Below are 16,638 nucleotides of genomic sequence, written 5' to 3'. Positions count from 1 at the left end.
ATCTGGATGACCCGGACTAAAGGGCATTTGCTTGTGCATGCCTCTAAATGGATTGTGACAGAATCGGGGCCAATATGAACTTCACGTGTTAGAATTGATTCCTGATCCAGGTTAAAGTGTAGTCTGAATGGGCCCTTTATCATGTTAAATATCCCCTCAGGGCTTTTGTTCCACTTAGTCCCGCCACCTATCCAAAGTATTTTGCAGTTTGCTCCTCTGCTTTGTCTCTTCTGGAGTGTCCATAAAGTTTTCTTGTCCTCTGTTATCTGCAGGGGATGTTCTCTATAGAAACAGAAGACTTTTTAGTCTCTCCATAGATATACAATATCTTGTTTGCAGCAACTGTTCCTGTATGCTCACAAAAGCCTTCCCTTTATTGAGCTAGATCTGTTTTTAACTGTAAACTCACTGACTCCTTTAAGCTACATTTTTTTAGTCACAGGTAGAGTATGTGATATAACAACGTCATTTTAAAATAACAGCAACAAAAATGAGTGTTAACAACATAGATGGCTACTTTCTTCCTAATTTTCTTTGATGAAATAAATGAACCTCACTACTTATTTTAAGAATAAAATAGGTGACGAAGTGTAATTTCTGTTTACAGCTGATCTAGATGCTTGAACTTATTTATCTTAAAATCCACAGTTCGGGAATATCTTCATTAGGACCAACTAAAATTTCACAGTTTCCATTTTCTCGAGCACTCTTCTACTAGTTGAATGGTGAAAAGAATTTACTAATGCTGATTCTCTCTCTGTGTATGCACACAGGTGATGCACTGAGTCCATTTCTCTCATTTCAAACTCTGCCTTTTGAGCCCATCATGGCAACTGCTCTTAGCCTGAGATGTACACAGAGCTGAGCACATTCAGTCCCTTTCACATACACACTCAAAGGCGGGATACAAACCGCCATATAGTACGTCTTCTATACGTACTAGGGTTAGGAAGGGGCGGTGCTTCCGCACCCCCCTAACCCTAGTACGTATAGAAGACGTACAACATGGCGGCGCCCCTTCCACATGGGGGCCGCCATGTTTACGTACTGGACGCATAGTGTCCAGACGTGTTGCGGCGCCTATGACGTCGCGAATGTGCCAGCGGCGCCTCGCGACGTCATAAAGGCGCCGCAAAAAGAAGCTCCGAAATGGAGCTTCTTTTTTGCGCCGCGCGGGAGCCGCGCGGTTTGGCTGCTGCGGCTCCCGCACGGAGCAAATGGCGCCAGCGGGAGACCGCCGCAAAGCGGCGGTCTGTATCCCACCAAAGACTTGCACAAGCCGTGTTTTGGTGCCACAACTTGCCAATTCTATGATAAAGACATTTATCATAGAGCAGAACATTTGTTAAGGGGGATTTACAACTGTTTTGCCCAAGGAGGTAACTGAGTGTTCTCCTGCAATACAGCTGCAATTTTTTCTCCATTCTTTCTCAGACACTAGACTCAACATAAAAATAACAAAAAAATTTAAATAATTAGTAAAAAAAATTCCTTAACTATATTGTAACAAGTGCTACATGTTTGAAATAAGAGTGGATTGTAGGAGAGGGACAAAATGTACAGGACATAAGAGATTAAATTATAATTGATGATTACAAGCATACTAATGAAATGCAGAATGTTTCAGATAGGAGTTCACAAAATGCAACATATTAAGTTGTCTTTTCTTTGTGTTTTTCAGGAGACTGTATGAATAATAGAATCATACAGTTGGAAGGGACTAGTCCAGCTTCCTGCCATGTAGGAATCTGCTGCTTAAACCACTTGAGAGGTAGTGAATCTCAGTTTAAAAACTTCCAAACAAGGAGAGTCCCCCACATTTAGAGACAGGCTGTTCTATTGTCAAACAGTCCTGACTATTTGGATGTTCCTCCTAATGTTTAGTCAAAATCTCTTTTTCCCCCCCAGTTTGCATCCACTGCTTTGATTCCTACCATTTGGATTAGCAGAAAATAAATTTGCTCCATCATGTCCATAGTAGTCCTTCAGATTTTTAAAGATGGTTATCATATTTCTTCATAATCATCTCTTCTCTGAGCTAAACATAGCATCAGCCATGGATTCCTGTTTGGGAGCTAAATCCAACATAGAATCATAGAGTTGGAAGAGACCACAAGGCCCATCCAGTCCAATTCCCTGCCATGCAGGACCTCTCAATCAAAGCATCCCCAACAGATGGGCAGCCAGCCTCTGTTTAAAGGCCTCCAGGGAAGGAGACTCCACTACACTTTGAGGGAGTGTGCTCCACTGTCGAACAGCCCTTACTATCAGGAAGTTCCTCCTAATGTTGAGGTGGGATCTCTTTTCCTGCAGCTTGCATGCATTGTTCTGGGTCCTGTTCTCTGGAGCAGCAGAAAACAAGCTTGCTGACATCCCTTAAACAGGACCATCCTATCACCTCGTAACCTTCTTTTCTCCATGCTAAACATCTCCAGCTCCCTAAGCCATTCCTCATAGGGTATGGTTTCCAGACCCTTCACCATTTTAGTCGCCCTCCTTTGGATACGCTCCAGTTTCTCAACATCTTTTTTGAATTGTGGCGCCTAGAACTGGAACTAGAACTATATTCCAGGTGGGGCCTGACCAGACCAGAATAGAGTGGCGCTATTACTTCCCTTGATCTAGACACTATACTTTTATTGATTCCTGTTTGGGGGCTAAATCCAACATGTTTGATACCAACAATATTCCATCACTTAAGTACATGAAATTGATTTGGTAGGTCTTTTTTAGCTAGGATTCAGCCTATTATCAGTCAGATTTAAGTGAGATGCCCTTTCCTGACCCAGAGAGGAAGTGGTTTGTGTTCTTTCTCAACCATATCCCACCACTACTCTAGTATGGCTCTGAGGCTGAACAAGGGACAGGCTGTTTTCCTTCTGTCCCACGTGGCACACAATAGGGAACCCTTTCAGATGGCAGAAGGTCATGTTCTTGCTACACAAAGCATTACCATGCTCTTAAGGGGGAAAGGACTGTAACATACTGATGCCAAAATTAAATTAACTGTGGCTTGACCTTGAATCTCACCAGTACAGAAGACTACTACTGTAGCAAAAGAGCACACAAAAAATTGTTTCACTTAGATGGAGAACACAAGCTATAGTTACATATGGAGCTGATGATTGTCATCTTAGTTTGCTTAAAATATCAAATGAGAATAAATGTTAATAAAACAATTGTAATACTTGGTTTCTAAAGAATTTTCAGTAGCTCTGTAACCTGTTACTCACAAATCACTGATCTGAATGGAGCTGCTTTCCCGTGTTAATGCTTTACAGGAAATTTTATAAATCAAGACTAAAATAATGTTTTATAAGTTTTCTATTTATAACAAACTAATTAATGATATTCTTCAATGAAGAATCTGCGGTGGGTAGGATATTGTTTTCCTTTAATAACTCTCTGTCCTTGAATTAAATACCTTTTGTGATTATTTACACGGTTTGTCTTCTTACAATTTCTGCCTTAATTCATTTATGGCCAACCTGTGATCTTCCAGATATTGTTTGACTGCACTTCCCATTATCCTGCATCACTGGCTCTGTTGGTTGACAGCAGTCTGGAGCCCTGCAATACCTTGACATGTTCCCTGCTGTTGCTTTAAACCAGGAGTGGGCAACCTGCAGCATTTCAAGTGATATCTGATTGAAAATCCCACCGCCCCTCACTATTCACTGTGCTGGCTGCAACTGATGACAGTTGTGGTTGAACATCATTTTGCCCAACTTTTGTTTCATATTAGCAGACTTGCATCTTCAAACAGCAGACTCCACTTAGAAAGAACCGTCAACTAGAGATTTCAGTCAGTGCAGAAGGAATAAATGGGGGCTTGGAGTAATTCCCTCCTCCCTTTGCAGCCCCTCTGAAGGACTGGGGGACAGGTTTGAGTAGGACAGGGAGACAAGATTGTTGAAAACTGTCCTTATTCCCATTAGTCTCCCATTGGTGGAAGAAACTGGTTGGATTCCATCTAATATGTTGACTGCAACATCGATATATCTGGGAGAGACAGCATGGTGTAATGCTTTGAACTATGACCCTGGAGACCAGGGTTTGATTCCCTGCTCAGCCATGGAAACTGACTGGTTGATCGTGGCTGCGTCACACACTTAGGCCCAGAAAATGCCCCATTAGGCTAGCCATACACACTATATACAGATATACAGATATACATACACACACTATACATAGTATGTATGTATACAAAATATATTTCTTTGTATACACGCACACACACACACATATATATATATATATACAGTACCTGTCTATCTACAGTCGGCCTTTCTTATACAGGGATTTTTTTATACAGGGATTCAAGCATCCACGGTTTGAAAATGTTCCAAAAAAAGTATAAATTTCAAACATCAAACCTTGATTTTCCATTTTTTTTTAAATAAGGGACACCATTTTGCTGTTTCATTATATTTAATGGGACTTGGAACCAAACTGCAGCGGATAACAAGGGCCCACTGTATATACATACTGTATACACCTATTATATATGTGTGTGTTTATAATAATAATAATAATTTGTTTTATTTATATACCGCTGTTCCAAAGATCATAGCGGTGAACAGCAAGTAAGCTAATTATGAATACTATCGGGTCATGTCCTCCGTTTGGTGGCGCCCTCTTTTGCCCTGAGGCTTCCCTCCGGAGGTCTGCGGAGTCCCAGCTTCAGGACCAAAGATTCCTGCCTCCTCCTCCTCCTCCTCCTCCTCTACTGCTGGTTCTCTATATTTCTTGCCTCTATGGTCGCGAGGGGGGAGCCAATCGGAGGCGAGTGTGGCTGGCGCCCGCGTCACATGGCGAGGGCGGAGGCGTTGGTGCTTCGGAGTGGCTTCCCGCGCCTGCGCAGTAAGGACTTAAAGGGGCGCCCGCGCGGACTTTGCCATCGGAGCCGAAGGGGTGCTGGCTCTTGGTGGGGGACGGAGGCAGGCGCCGCCCGGGTTTGCATTGCACCAGCAGCGCCCTTCCAAGGTGGCGGCTGTTATTGGTTTTAATTCGGTTTAATGTATTTTATTGACCCCCAGGCAGCCGCCTCTCCGGTTGGCCACTTAGTTGGGCACACGGTTATTCTATGGGAATGGTAGTCCAGGGGGGCGCCTGCAAGCCTCCTCCTCCTCTGGAAACTGGCCTTTGGGGGCAGTTGGTACCTTCTTAGTAGTATTACTATTATTTACAGTGTATATTATTGTTACTCTTATTATTTACAACATGTTATTATTATTATGTTTACAACATATATTATTATATTTATTTAGTGTATATTATTATTATTAAATTTATTTACAGTGTGTATTATTACAGTGTATATTACTATTATTACTATTATTAGTTACAGTGTATTATTTATTATTGTTGTTGTTGTTATTATTATTATTATATTTATTTATGTTTCCCACTTTCCCCAAACGGGGCCCAAGGGGGTGTTGGGCATCTTACAAGATTAAAAATAGTTAAAAACACAGAAAAACCTTACACTGGAACAGAACTGAATTATTAACTCTATTAAAACATGTAAAAGAATAAAATGTTGTTAAAAAGATTAAACTGTTTAAAATAGATTTAAAAGAATCCAACTCCCACCCGCCCCAGTCTGGTCTTTAAAAACCTTCTGTTTTAATTGCCTTAAATTTAGGTGAATGTAGTAAAACATAGGAGGAGAAAAGCAGGAGTGTGTTGTTGTTGTTGTTGTTCTGTGCCTTCAAGTCATTTTGGAGTTACAGCAACCCTAAGGTGACCCTTTTGTGGGGTTTTCTTCAGAGGGAGCTTGATATTGCCATCCTCTGAGGCTGAGAGAGTGTGACTCACCCCAAGGTCACCCAGTGGGTTTACATGGCCAAGCCAGGATTTGACCCTTGGTCTCCAGAGCCCTAGTCCAACTCTCAAACCACTACATCCCTGTATGTGTGTGCATGTTTATCGGGACCCTTAGAGTTTGTGTTCTGTGTTTGGTCAGCAGCAGTAGTAGTCTAAATGCATCTGAGGAAGTAGACTTTAGTCTAGGAAAGTTCCTGCTGCCAACTTCTTTCCTTCAGTGAGTCTCAAAGGGGCTACAGGATCTCTCTAGATTCCACAGACTAACACGGCTATATCTTTTGATGATGATAATGATATGCATTTGAGGAAGTAGACTTTAGTCTAGGAAAGCGCATGCTGCCAACTTTATTTCTGCAAGGTCTCTCTACAGACTGATTCCACAGACTAACATGGCGATATCTTTGAATTCTAGCAGCAGTAGTACAGTGGGTCCTTGTCATCAGCTGCACTTTGGTTCCAGGAACCCCCATGGATACCAAAATCTGTTGATGCTCAAGTCCCATTAAACACAGTGGCAAAGTAAAATGGTGTCCCTTATATAAAATGGCAACATTAAGGTTAGCTGTTTGGAATTTATACTTTTTCTGAACATTTTCAAGCCATGTATGCTTGAATCCATGGAGAAAGAGGGCTGACTGTATCTGTCAGGGCAAGGTTTGCTAACAGGTGAACTTGCGAGTTCATGAACTATACTTGAATCCTGTGAACTCTCCAGCACTTTGGGGGGGGGGGGTTTGTTGTTTTGCAGCAGGTGATAACAGTTGCTGTTAATGGTCAGGAAAACTTAGGTGGCACTGCATTCCCCCCCTTCCCTTGATGTATAGCCCATCTTTCTCCTCTTACAGTAAGATAAAAACTTGATATTAGTCCTTAAACATCTGTGTATGTGTGCGTTGTGTGCCTTCAAGTAGTTTCTAACTTATAGTGACCCTAAGGCAATGCTTACCATGGAGTACTCCTCTGAGGCTGAGAGGGTCACCCAAAGGGGTTCATGGCCAAGCAGGGAACCGAATCCTGATCTCCAGAGTCACTATCCAACTCTCAAACCACTATGCCATGCTGGCTTCCTTAAACATCTGATCTAGTGTCAAATTGTCATCATCGTCATCTGAAAAGTTCATGAATCAATGATCCAAGAGGTTAGCAGGTTGTCCTAAAATCTGGGGAGGGATGTGTTTTGCTAAAGCCTCTTTGTCTTCTGTTTATAGTTTTCCTCTTGCAGTGGAGAAGGATAGATAGGAAAGGGTGACATTCCTATGCCTTTTCTGAAGCATGTTTTCTTTAAACTGAAACAAGCTGGATGGTGTTTTTCACCTGTTTGCACAAATGTATGGTTGCTTTTGAGGTAGCCTTCTCTAAGCAGAAATTCCAGTGTCAACAAACAACTGCTGAAGGAGAGATCTGTATTTCTGGTGTTTACTTGATTGTGCCATGAGTGCCCCACAGTTCCTTTCACGTAGTTACAGGAGACTTAGGACCTAGGCATCACAGTGGCAAGGAAAGGATCAAAGGGGCTTAACAGTTAATATGCTTACATGAGGAATGTAAGTTCTCTTTTTGTATTGTTGGGATGTGGATGTGCTGAAAAACTGGACATTTTGGCTTGTAGAGCTTCTCTTCTTGCTTCAAACATTTAGGGTCCTCCGTCATGTGTGTCTTCCTTTTCTGCCTCTCCTTTGGAGAATATGTGATCGTCAGTACTCACTTTTATAGAAATGAACAGTATTACAATCCTTATTGGTAAAATTACATAGCATGCATATTATAAATGCTGTGCAGGCTGCTGATTAAAGTATCCTTGCATTCATTGTTTGTTGTTCTGTGCCTTCAAGTCATTTCTGATTTATGGTGGCCCTAAGACAAAGGTATGTGTATTGGACTAAGAGTGTTGGATTAATTCCCCACTCAAACATAAATAACCCACTGAATGACCTTGGGCAAGTCACACTCTCTCATCCTCTGAGGATGGCTATGGCAAATCCCCTCTGAAGAAAACTTACCAAGAAAACCCTATGATAGTTTGCCTTAGGGTCGCTGTGAGTCAAAAATGAGTTGGAGGCATACAGCAACAAAGCAAACCTATAATGGGGTTTTCTTGGCAAGTCTCAATCCGATGTCTATTAAGTAGATATCCAGGTGGTATGGCAACATTTTTCTGCTTTTCTGCAAGTCATGAGCGTAACCTCTGAAATTGTCAAAGAGTTTGTTAAATGTAAAAAATCAGTATCCACCCAAAGTTGAACCTCGTGATAGGTAGTAATTAGGTAGCTAGGGCAATAGCATAGGCAAGGTTGCTTTTTTAAAATAAATGTTGAGAGATTTGATCCTTACAGACATAAGCAGCTGGGTTGGTGATAGGCTTGCAAGGCTACTGACATTAGGCGTCCCAGGGATAATGGGTCATGACCAGTGCTGTGGGTAAATGTAGTAGTGAGCATCTGAAAACAAATTTAGGTTGGTAGATATGACATTGAAAGCACTTGGCCACAAAAGTGGCTTCCACCAGAATGCTGCCAGTTCTCTGTTCAGGACTGTGTAGAAAGAGGAGTCTCAACACAGATATGAGATAGTAATGTTGAAAGGAAGGTCTTGGATTATTATATGCTGGAGAATGTTTTGGAACAAGAGGGAACTGAACAAAAGGGGTAGATTCTTCCTGGACCAGACTCCTGATATTTGGTATTAAGAAGATGGCAGAGCAGCTTTTCAACCACAAATCCTGGGGGTCTTCCGAGTCAAATAGAATCATTCTGGGATGTGAGAGTTAAATTATTTATGGCTGCTTAAATGTGGCTGGGGTAGAAAAAGGTTCAAGGGAATTATCACAAAATCCTGCACTTTCTGACCATCGTTACCCTACCCGGGTGAGAAAACTAAATAGAGTACAGTATAACCATTTTCAGAGACATAAAATTTCTGAAAGTCTTGAAGCTTCTTCCATCCATCATCCTGACAGACAACTGTTGGGTGGGATGGAAATACAGTAGATGCAGATTTTTATTATTAAGCAAGGTAATACACATCATTTTAAACTTTAATATGGTAGCCTTGCATTAAAGTCTTCATATTGCATGTTTTGAGTTAATAGTCACTGAAAAACCATTTTATTCACTCCAGTAGAGACAATATTTCATAGTTTATTTCAGTGTCTGCCTCTGTTCTTCATTCAAACTATAACGTACACATTCTCCTTCCCTCAACCTTCATATCTCTGTAATGACATATTGGGATACCCCCATGCTTGTAATTAATTCCTCATTTGCCTCAAATAAAATGTCTCTGGCATATTGAGGTTGTTCATATCTTGAGTAGCCTATTCTAAACATCTTTTTTTATCATTCCAGGTTATTCCATGAATTTGTTTTATTAAATCGTAGATGATACACCAACATATTTAAGTCTGTTATGAAGATCGGCATGTATCAGGATGGATGTAGGAAAGTGGCCGATATTTACATTGCTTTCACCTCAAGAAATAGCAACTATCTGGAAAGCATGTGTGTTTGGAACTTCTGCCAATGAAGCTATATACATAACTCACAATGATGAGGTAAGAACATTAAGACAGCCATGTAAATGTTTTTAGTTGTTTAAATGGCTTGACAAAAAAGGGTTATTCTGTCCATAAATCTAAGTAACAGATAATTTGCATTTTAGTGGTATTAATAAGATTCTAAAATTAATTATAAAAATTGATAGCCAACTAAATTCTCCTTAGAGCGTAATAAAAACCAACTTATTCTCATAGCCGTAAACTTTTTATACTGAACAATTGTATCTTCTAGCTCTGACTATTAGGAAATTAACTGATTTCTACTAATTTTTTCTCTGGGCACATTGGAATTATTTACTCAACAACTAAATCTTAAGTCATACACTTTTTGTCTCAGCAAATTCAGCAAGGTGGACTTCTGAATAGACACTTGAAACTATAATGCTATGAATACTTAATCCCAAATAATGTCACTGCACTCAATAGGACTGCTTGGTAAATATCTATAGTAGCAGTATGTTACCTCTTGTCTTCCAGATGCTTGTAGCTTCAACTTGTTTAATTCTTTACTATTTGCCATGATGGGAATTGACATCCAAATCATCTGAAGGGCCATATTTTTATTTTTATTATTATTTCAGGGATTTATATATCACCTTTCTCTCACATTGGGATAGACTGCATACCTTTAGCATTGGGCTATGAGTGTGAAGACCTTTCTGAGAAGGAATCATAACCACAAGACAGAGAGATTACTAAGTGCAAAAAAGGGAAGAACTTTCATGTTTCAATAGTAACATACAAAATGAGAAATGAGCATATTGGAGAGATGGTAACAGGGTAGAAACAGTGTAAGTTATCTGTGATCAGCATCTCCTTAATTTTAGTGTGTGTGCTAACTTGGCAGTTCCTAGATCCAGTGCAAAGTCTCTACAAATTATGGCAAATTGCCTGTTTTTGAAAGTAGAAACATTATAGTTTATGGCCTACATTAAAATATAAAATAGGCAAACTATAAAAATAATACAGTGAGCCCTTGGTATCCATTGTGGTTTGGTTCTAGGACCCCCCCTGGGGATACCAAAATCTGTGGATACTCAAGTCCCATTAAATACAGTGGCATAGTATAATTGTGTTCCCTTATCTGAAATGGCAAAATCAAGGTATGCTTTTTGTAATTTATGTACATTATTAATATTTTAAAGCTGTGGATGCTTGAATCAGTGGATAAAGAATCCATGGATACCGGGGGCTGACTGTATTTAAAATATAAAAAACATCATACAGCAGCATCAGGTAGAAACTGAAGGCTCAGTACATTAAAAGCACAAGATAGGTTCCTGTACAGTCAGACTATCCTTCATATAACCTGCCCCTAAACCATGAAGGAACTGAAGGCTGATGGCAGCCTGTGGAGAATTGATGCAGGAGAACTCCCAGGTACTTGGTTCTTTAGGGGGAATGCTATCTTCATACAGGCCCACAGATTTTCCTATCACACAGCATTTGTGTCTTGTTTGGATTAAGCTTCAACTTGTTTGCCCCCCTCCATCCCAAAATTGCCTCCAGATGCAGATGGATTTGTGTGCCATGATGACAATTTACCTCAAGACTCTGGATACCAAATAATTTTACCCCAGACCTTTTGAGACCTCAGAAGTCAGGGGCCTCTATTCATTGGGTACAGTGGGTCCTTCCTATATGCGGGGGATCTGTTCCAGACCCCCCTGGCATATGAGAAAAAATGCCTATGCTGGAATCCTGTGGATTCCTATGGTGATGTTTCCATGTGTGACGCCGCGTACGCACCTGTGGCACCCACACTATTTTGTCCCACTGGACCTTGCTGTCTGCGTGACCTCAAGTCATGGCATGGGCAGACTGTACTTGCTTCTCCTATCAGCACAAGTACCCAGTGGATCCTGGCCAGATATTCTTCCCAGTTACTTCTGATTCAGTTGCAGGTAGTTCAGGCTCTTTCATGTTTATTATGCCTTGCCTTTATTCTAAGCTATCTTTATCTTGGTATAGAAGCTGTAACTGAAAAGTACAAATCCTGTTCAGTTCCTAAAATGCAGTCTCTCTCTCTCGTGTGTGTGTGTACACATACATGTGCATGCACAGATGCTCACACAGTCTAACTGAACTTAATTGACGTTCATCTTGATCACCATTGTCATAAATGAAAGTATTGTTGACTGATCGGCTTCTTTCCAGGTTTTTGTATTTGGACTAAACTGTAGTAATTGTCTGGGAACTGGAGATAACCAGAGCACCATTGTACCAAAGAAGCTTGAAAGCTTATGTGGAAAGCGGATTCGCAGTATCAGTTATGGAAGTGGGCCTCATGTGGTACTCAGTACAGAAGGTAGGAAATCTTTTTGTTCTTTAGCAATCCTAGTTGTATATTCTCTAATAAATGTAAGGAAGCATTTGTTAGAAAGGGGACTTGAGTGACTTGCTCCTATTTTGGAGATGCATTTGTGAGGGATCATCCTATTGGCGGTAGTTTCATTATATCTCTTTTCTTGTATTCGGACTAAAAACAGGAATTGATATCACCAGCCTCTTATGCTAAACCAAGAGTGGGCAGCCTGTAGCTCTCAAGCTGCGCGCACGCATGCGCACACACACACACACACACATCATCTGTAGTAGTTTTGTGCCTAATTTCAGGTGTCCGCTGCATTGCGAGAGAAAGAGAAGATGGCTGGACTCTTCTGTGATGCACTGTTCACTATTTACCACAGACCTTAGCCTCATCCACTACTTCCACGAAACTCCTAACATATAGTCCACAAGGGAATGTTGCCCTCTCCACAGAAAAATGTTTGCTCATCCCTGCCGTGTCTCCTCAAAGTAAATATGTTCATGCACTCATCCACTTTTCCTGTCCACTGACATGAACTATGTATACATGCATTTGGACTACTGCAGTGTGCTCTGTGTGGACCTACCTTTGAAGAGCGTTTGGAAATGTCATTGGATACAAAGTGAAATAAACTTCCCTACTATAACATCCCCATTGGCTGCTAGTCTGTTTCCAGGCACAATTCTAAGTGCCGGTTGTGATCTATTAAGCCTTATATAGATTTATTACGATCAACTGATCAAACTCGACTGCATAATTTGTGGTAGTGGGGGACTGCATTCGCACTTTATTTATAAAGCCTTATATGGTTTAGGTCTAGGATTTCTGACAGACTGCATCTCTCCTTATGAGTATGTCTGGACCCTGAGATCTGGAAGAGAGGCCCTTCTTTCAACCCTACCATTTTCATAAGGATGGTTGGTGGCAACATGAGAGAGAGAGGGCCTTCTAAGTGACTCCCTGTAAGACTTTGGAACTACCACTGTAGAGAAGCTAAAATTGGCCCCCTTCTTCATACATTTAAAAAAAAATTCAGACAGTCATTTAGAGTGGGAGACATTAAAGGAAAAGACTGTAAGAGCCTGGAGAATTGTTTTAAATTGTACTGTTTCAACCATGTTTTTTTCCTCTTTAAAGTATGTGTTGTAAATATGGTTAATATGTTAATTTTAATTAACATATTGATTTTAATGTTGACATGTTGCTTGTTTTTAATTATATTAGCTTACTTGCTAATTAGCTTACTTTCTGTTCACCGCTATGATCTTTGGAATAGCGGTATATAAATAAAACAAATTATTATTATTATTATATTGCAATCATTCTGATTTATATGATGTATTGATGTCCAATCTTGGGAAGAAGGCAGGATGCTTTTGTTGCTGATGGTGATAGAAGGATTGTCTTTTTTGGTGCAATGCCTTGGTGTATGACTGAAATCATGTATGGAGTTTCTTCTTTGTGGTTGTGAAAGCTGATTGCTTTATTTACAGAATTATACTGTAAATTATACTGTGGGACATCAACATGATTTCAAAATACTGAGAGTGGGCAGTGATCTGTGCTAAGCTTGAACTGTATACTGAAGGATTTTGCATGGAGTACTTTGATCCTTTGAGCTGGAAGGAAACAGTATGTTTAGCAATAAGCTAATTGTTTGTCTTTCATTAACTTCACTTTTTTCCAGTTAATGTATGCCAGTTCCAGTTGTCTCTGTTTCTAATTATCCTGCGAGGGTAAGCAGAAGAATTGGAAGTTAAAATTTGATTGTTTATCTAATATTTTTCTTTTCTGGTTCTGATAGTTGGAATTGAAAATAATCACTTAAGTATCTCTTAAATTTAAGTAAATATTATTATGTAGAAATTTTGTTTTTTTGTATTTTCCATAGATGGTGAAGTTTATGCATGGGGCCATAATGGATATAGTCAGCTTGGAAATGGGACCACGAACCAGGGTGTCACACCTATTCAAGTTTGTACCAATTTGTTAATCAAGAAAGTAATTGAAGTGGCTTGTGGATCCCATCATTCATTAGCGCTATCCTCTGATGGTGATGTAAGTCTTCTCTTTTCAACTAGTTGCTAAAACATTTGCTGCTGAAAGTCTTTTAGTCTTCAAAAAGCTGTCCTTGAATGGTGAATGATGTGCTGCCATTAATAATTGGCTAGTGAAATGTTTCTGCTTGAAATCTTATCATAACAGATAACATGTTTTATGATGTACAGTCATTTCGTTTACAAAGGAAATGGACTACCATTGTGCCTGCGAAAGTCTCTTTTTGGACAGTCTTTAACATGTACGCAAAAAAAAACAAAAGAGCTGTATGTAGTTCAAGGGTAGATAAAAAGCTAGGTGAAAGGCAATATAAAAATCCTCTAAACTATTTGACTTTAAAGCGTTAGTTTGTATCCTTCCTAATTTCAAGAGAAGCTGTTTCTGAATAACTTGCAACAACACCAGATTAAATATTGTAACTTGTACCTCGGTTACGAAATTAATTCGTTCCGCTTTCTTTCGTAAGCCGAAAATTTCGTAACCCGAAACGCTTTTCCCATTGAAAATAACTAATGCGTTCCAAGACCTCAGACTGAACCTGCCAGTCAAAACAAAGGCACAATAGAGGCCTATTAAGCTAAGTACCCTACAATACAATGTAATACAGTTGCCTGAGGCACTAAGAGCTTAACAATGACTGGCAGGTCTATTCTAAAGTTTCTAAAGGATAAGAAAAAAAGTTTTTTTCTTATCTTTGATGGTTCTGGCATCTCGAGTGAGGCAGAGGAGCTGCTCTCAAATCATCACACCCATGACCAAGAACCCCAAATTTAAAAAACCAACCCATGGTCACACTCTATGGCCCACATCAAAGCCAGGCCAGACTTGCAACTCCACCCCCACCACACTCTCAATCATCACACCCATGACCAAAGACCCCCAAATTTAAAAAACCACCCCATGGTCACACTCTAGGCCCACATCAAAGCCCGGCCCGACTTGCAAAACTCAGCTCCACATCCCACACCTCAAATCATCACACCCATGACCAAAGAACCCCAAATTTAAAAAACCAACCCCTGGTCACACTCTATGGCCCACATCAAAGCCAGGCCAGACTTGCAAAACTCAAACCCCACATCCCACACTCTCAAATCATCACACCCATGACCAAGAACCCCAAATTTAAAAAACCAACCCCATGGTCACACTCTATGGCCCACATCAAAGCCAGGCCAGACTTGCAAAACCAAACCCCACATCCCACACTCTCGCAATCACCACCCATGACAAAGAACCCCAAATTTAAAAAACCAACCCCATGGTCACCCACTCTATGGCCCACATCAAATCAAGGCCAGATCTGCAAAACTCAAACCCCACATCCCACACTCTCAACATCACACCCATGGCCAAAGCAACCCCAAATTAAAAACCAACCCCATGGGCACACTCTCTGGCCCACACAAAGCCCGGCCAGACTTGCAAAACTCACAACCCAACCCACATCCAATCCGCATCACACCCATGGCCATACCACCCCAGAACTCAAACCCAAAGGCAGAAACCCCAAATCTGAACATGCAACACCCCTGGTCAGGCCCCTTTCTAAGGATAAAGAAAAAAAGTGTTGCTGGTCTTGGCCTCTCAGAGTGAGGCGGGAAGGAGGAGGAGGACCTGCTCTCATCATCACAGCCTGACCAAAGCAACCCCAAATTCTAAAAAGCAACCCCATGGCCACACTCTATGGCCCACATCAAATCAAGGCCCGACTTGCCAAATAAAACCCCACCTCCACACTCTCAATCATCACTCCCATGACCATACCACCCAGAACTCAAACCCAAAGGCCCGAAACCCCAAATCTGAACATGCAACCCCATGGTCAGGCCCATTCTAAAGGTAAGAAAAAAAGTGTTGCTGATCTTGGCACTCAGGTGAGGCAGGGGAAGGAGGAGGAGGACCTGCTCTCAAATCTCACAGCCATGACCCACGAACCCCAAATCTAAAAGCAACCCCCTGGCCACACTCTATGGCCCACATCCATCCAGGCCAGACTTGCCAAACTCACCCCACATCCCACACTCTCAAATCATCACTCCCATGCGACCATCCCACCCCAGAACTCAAACCCAAAGGCCAAAAACCCAATCTGAACATGCAACCCCTGGTCACGTCCCATCTAAGGTAAAGAAAAAAAGTGTTTTCTTACCTTTGCTGGTCTTGGCCACTGGTCCTGGCATGTCGGAGTGGGCAGGAGGAGGAGGAGGAGAGAGGAGGAGGGCGCCCAAAAGCCAAATTTAAACAATCCAGCAATTTAACCACTTCAAGCCAATTCAAGCCTTAACCACTTCAGCCAATTTATCCAATTCAAGCAATTTAACCAATTCAGCCAGTTAGCCAATGCCACCAATTTACACAAGTAACCATTTTTTAAAAAAAATTTGGTGTTTTTTTTAAGGGTCACCTTTTTTTTAGGGTCACCTTTTGCCTTCTTGGATGACGGTTCTCCCTCTCTAGTGAAGACTGGTCCACGGATTTCTGCCTTTGCCGGCCCTTAAGCAGGTTCTTAATGGCTAAGGCAGACATTATCGAAATGTTCAATGGCATGGCTGGTCAGCACCTGCTCAGGGTGGTGCTTCTCCACAAAGGAGCCACATGTGGATTGCCTCCAGAATGTCTTTAATGTCTGCCGTTGGCAAAGATGCCCCCCGCACCTCCTCCTGCTGGCCCTGTCGAAATGGGCACGTCCTCATCCACGGCAGCAGAGTGTTGCATCGCCGCCAGGCCTTGAGGTCCTCTGTTGTCAGGTCCTCGTTGTGCTCTCGATCAGTTCCTCCACGTCGTCGTGTCCCCCTCGAGTCCCAGGGACCTTGCGATGGTCGATCTCGTGCACCTATTCTTCTTCACCTGGCTCAGCACCCTCGATCTGCAACCCTTCCAGGGA

The 16,638-nt window shown here is 41.4% G+C and overlaps 2 protein-coding genes across 6 annotated transcripts in view; both read left to right on the top strand.

Annotated features, from left to right (window-relative positions):
• Window positions 1-9,312, top strand: part of EBPL (EBP like) — a 30,928-nt gene extending 21,616 nt beyond the window's left edge. Inside the window, exon 5 of the mRNA XM_042450491.1 lies at window positions 9,174-9,312. Within this exon, the coding sequence (XP_042306425.1) occupies window positions 9,174-9,210 (37 nt within the window). The 3' untranslated portion in view covers window positions 9,211-9,312. The remainder of the gene's footprint in view (window positions 1-9,173) is intronic.
• Window positions 9,249-16,638, top strand: part of RCBTB1 (RCC1 and BTB domain containing protein 1) — a 56,158-nt gene continuing 48,768 nt past the window's right edge. For all 5 annotated transcript variants that reach the window (XR_006102054.1, XR_006102055.1, XM_042450396.1 and 2 more), the window contains exons 1-3: window positions 9,249-9,379; window positions 11,540-11,690; window positions 13,585-13,751. Coding sequence is in view for 3 of the 5 variants with exons in the window: in XM_042450396.1 (XP_042306330.1) it covers window positions 9,257-9,379; window positions 11,540-11,690; window positions 13,585-13,751 (441 nt within the window). In the remaining 2 variants the exon portion in view is untranslated. The remainder of the gene's footprint in view (window positions 9,380-11,539; window positions 11,691-13,584; window positions 13,752-16,638) is intronic.

This window comes from Sceloporus undulatus, chromosome 1 (assembly GCF_019175285.1).
Source record: "Sceloporus undulatus isolate JIND9_A2432 ecotype Alabama chromosome 1, SceUnd_v1.1, whole genome shotgun sequence".
NCBI classification, from domain to species: domain Eukaryota; kingdom Metazoa; phylum Chordata; class Lepidosauria; order Squamata; family Phrynosomatidae; genus Sceloporus; species Sceloporus undulatus.
Note: the sequence above shows the minus strand (reverse complement) of the source record. Positions and strands in the feature narration are given on the sequence as shown.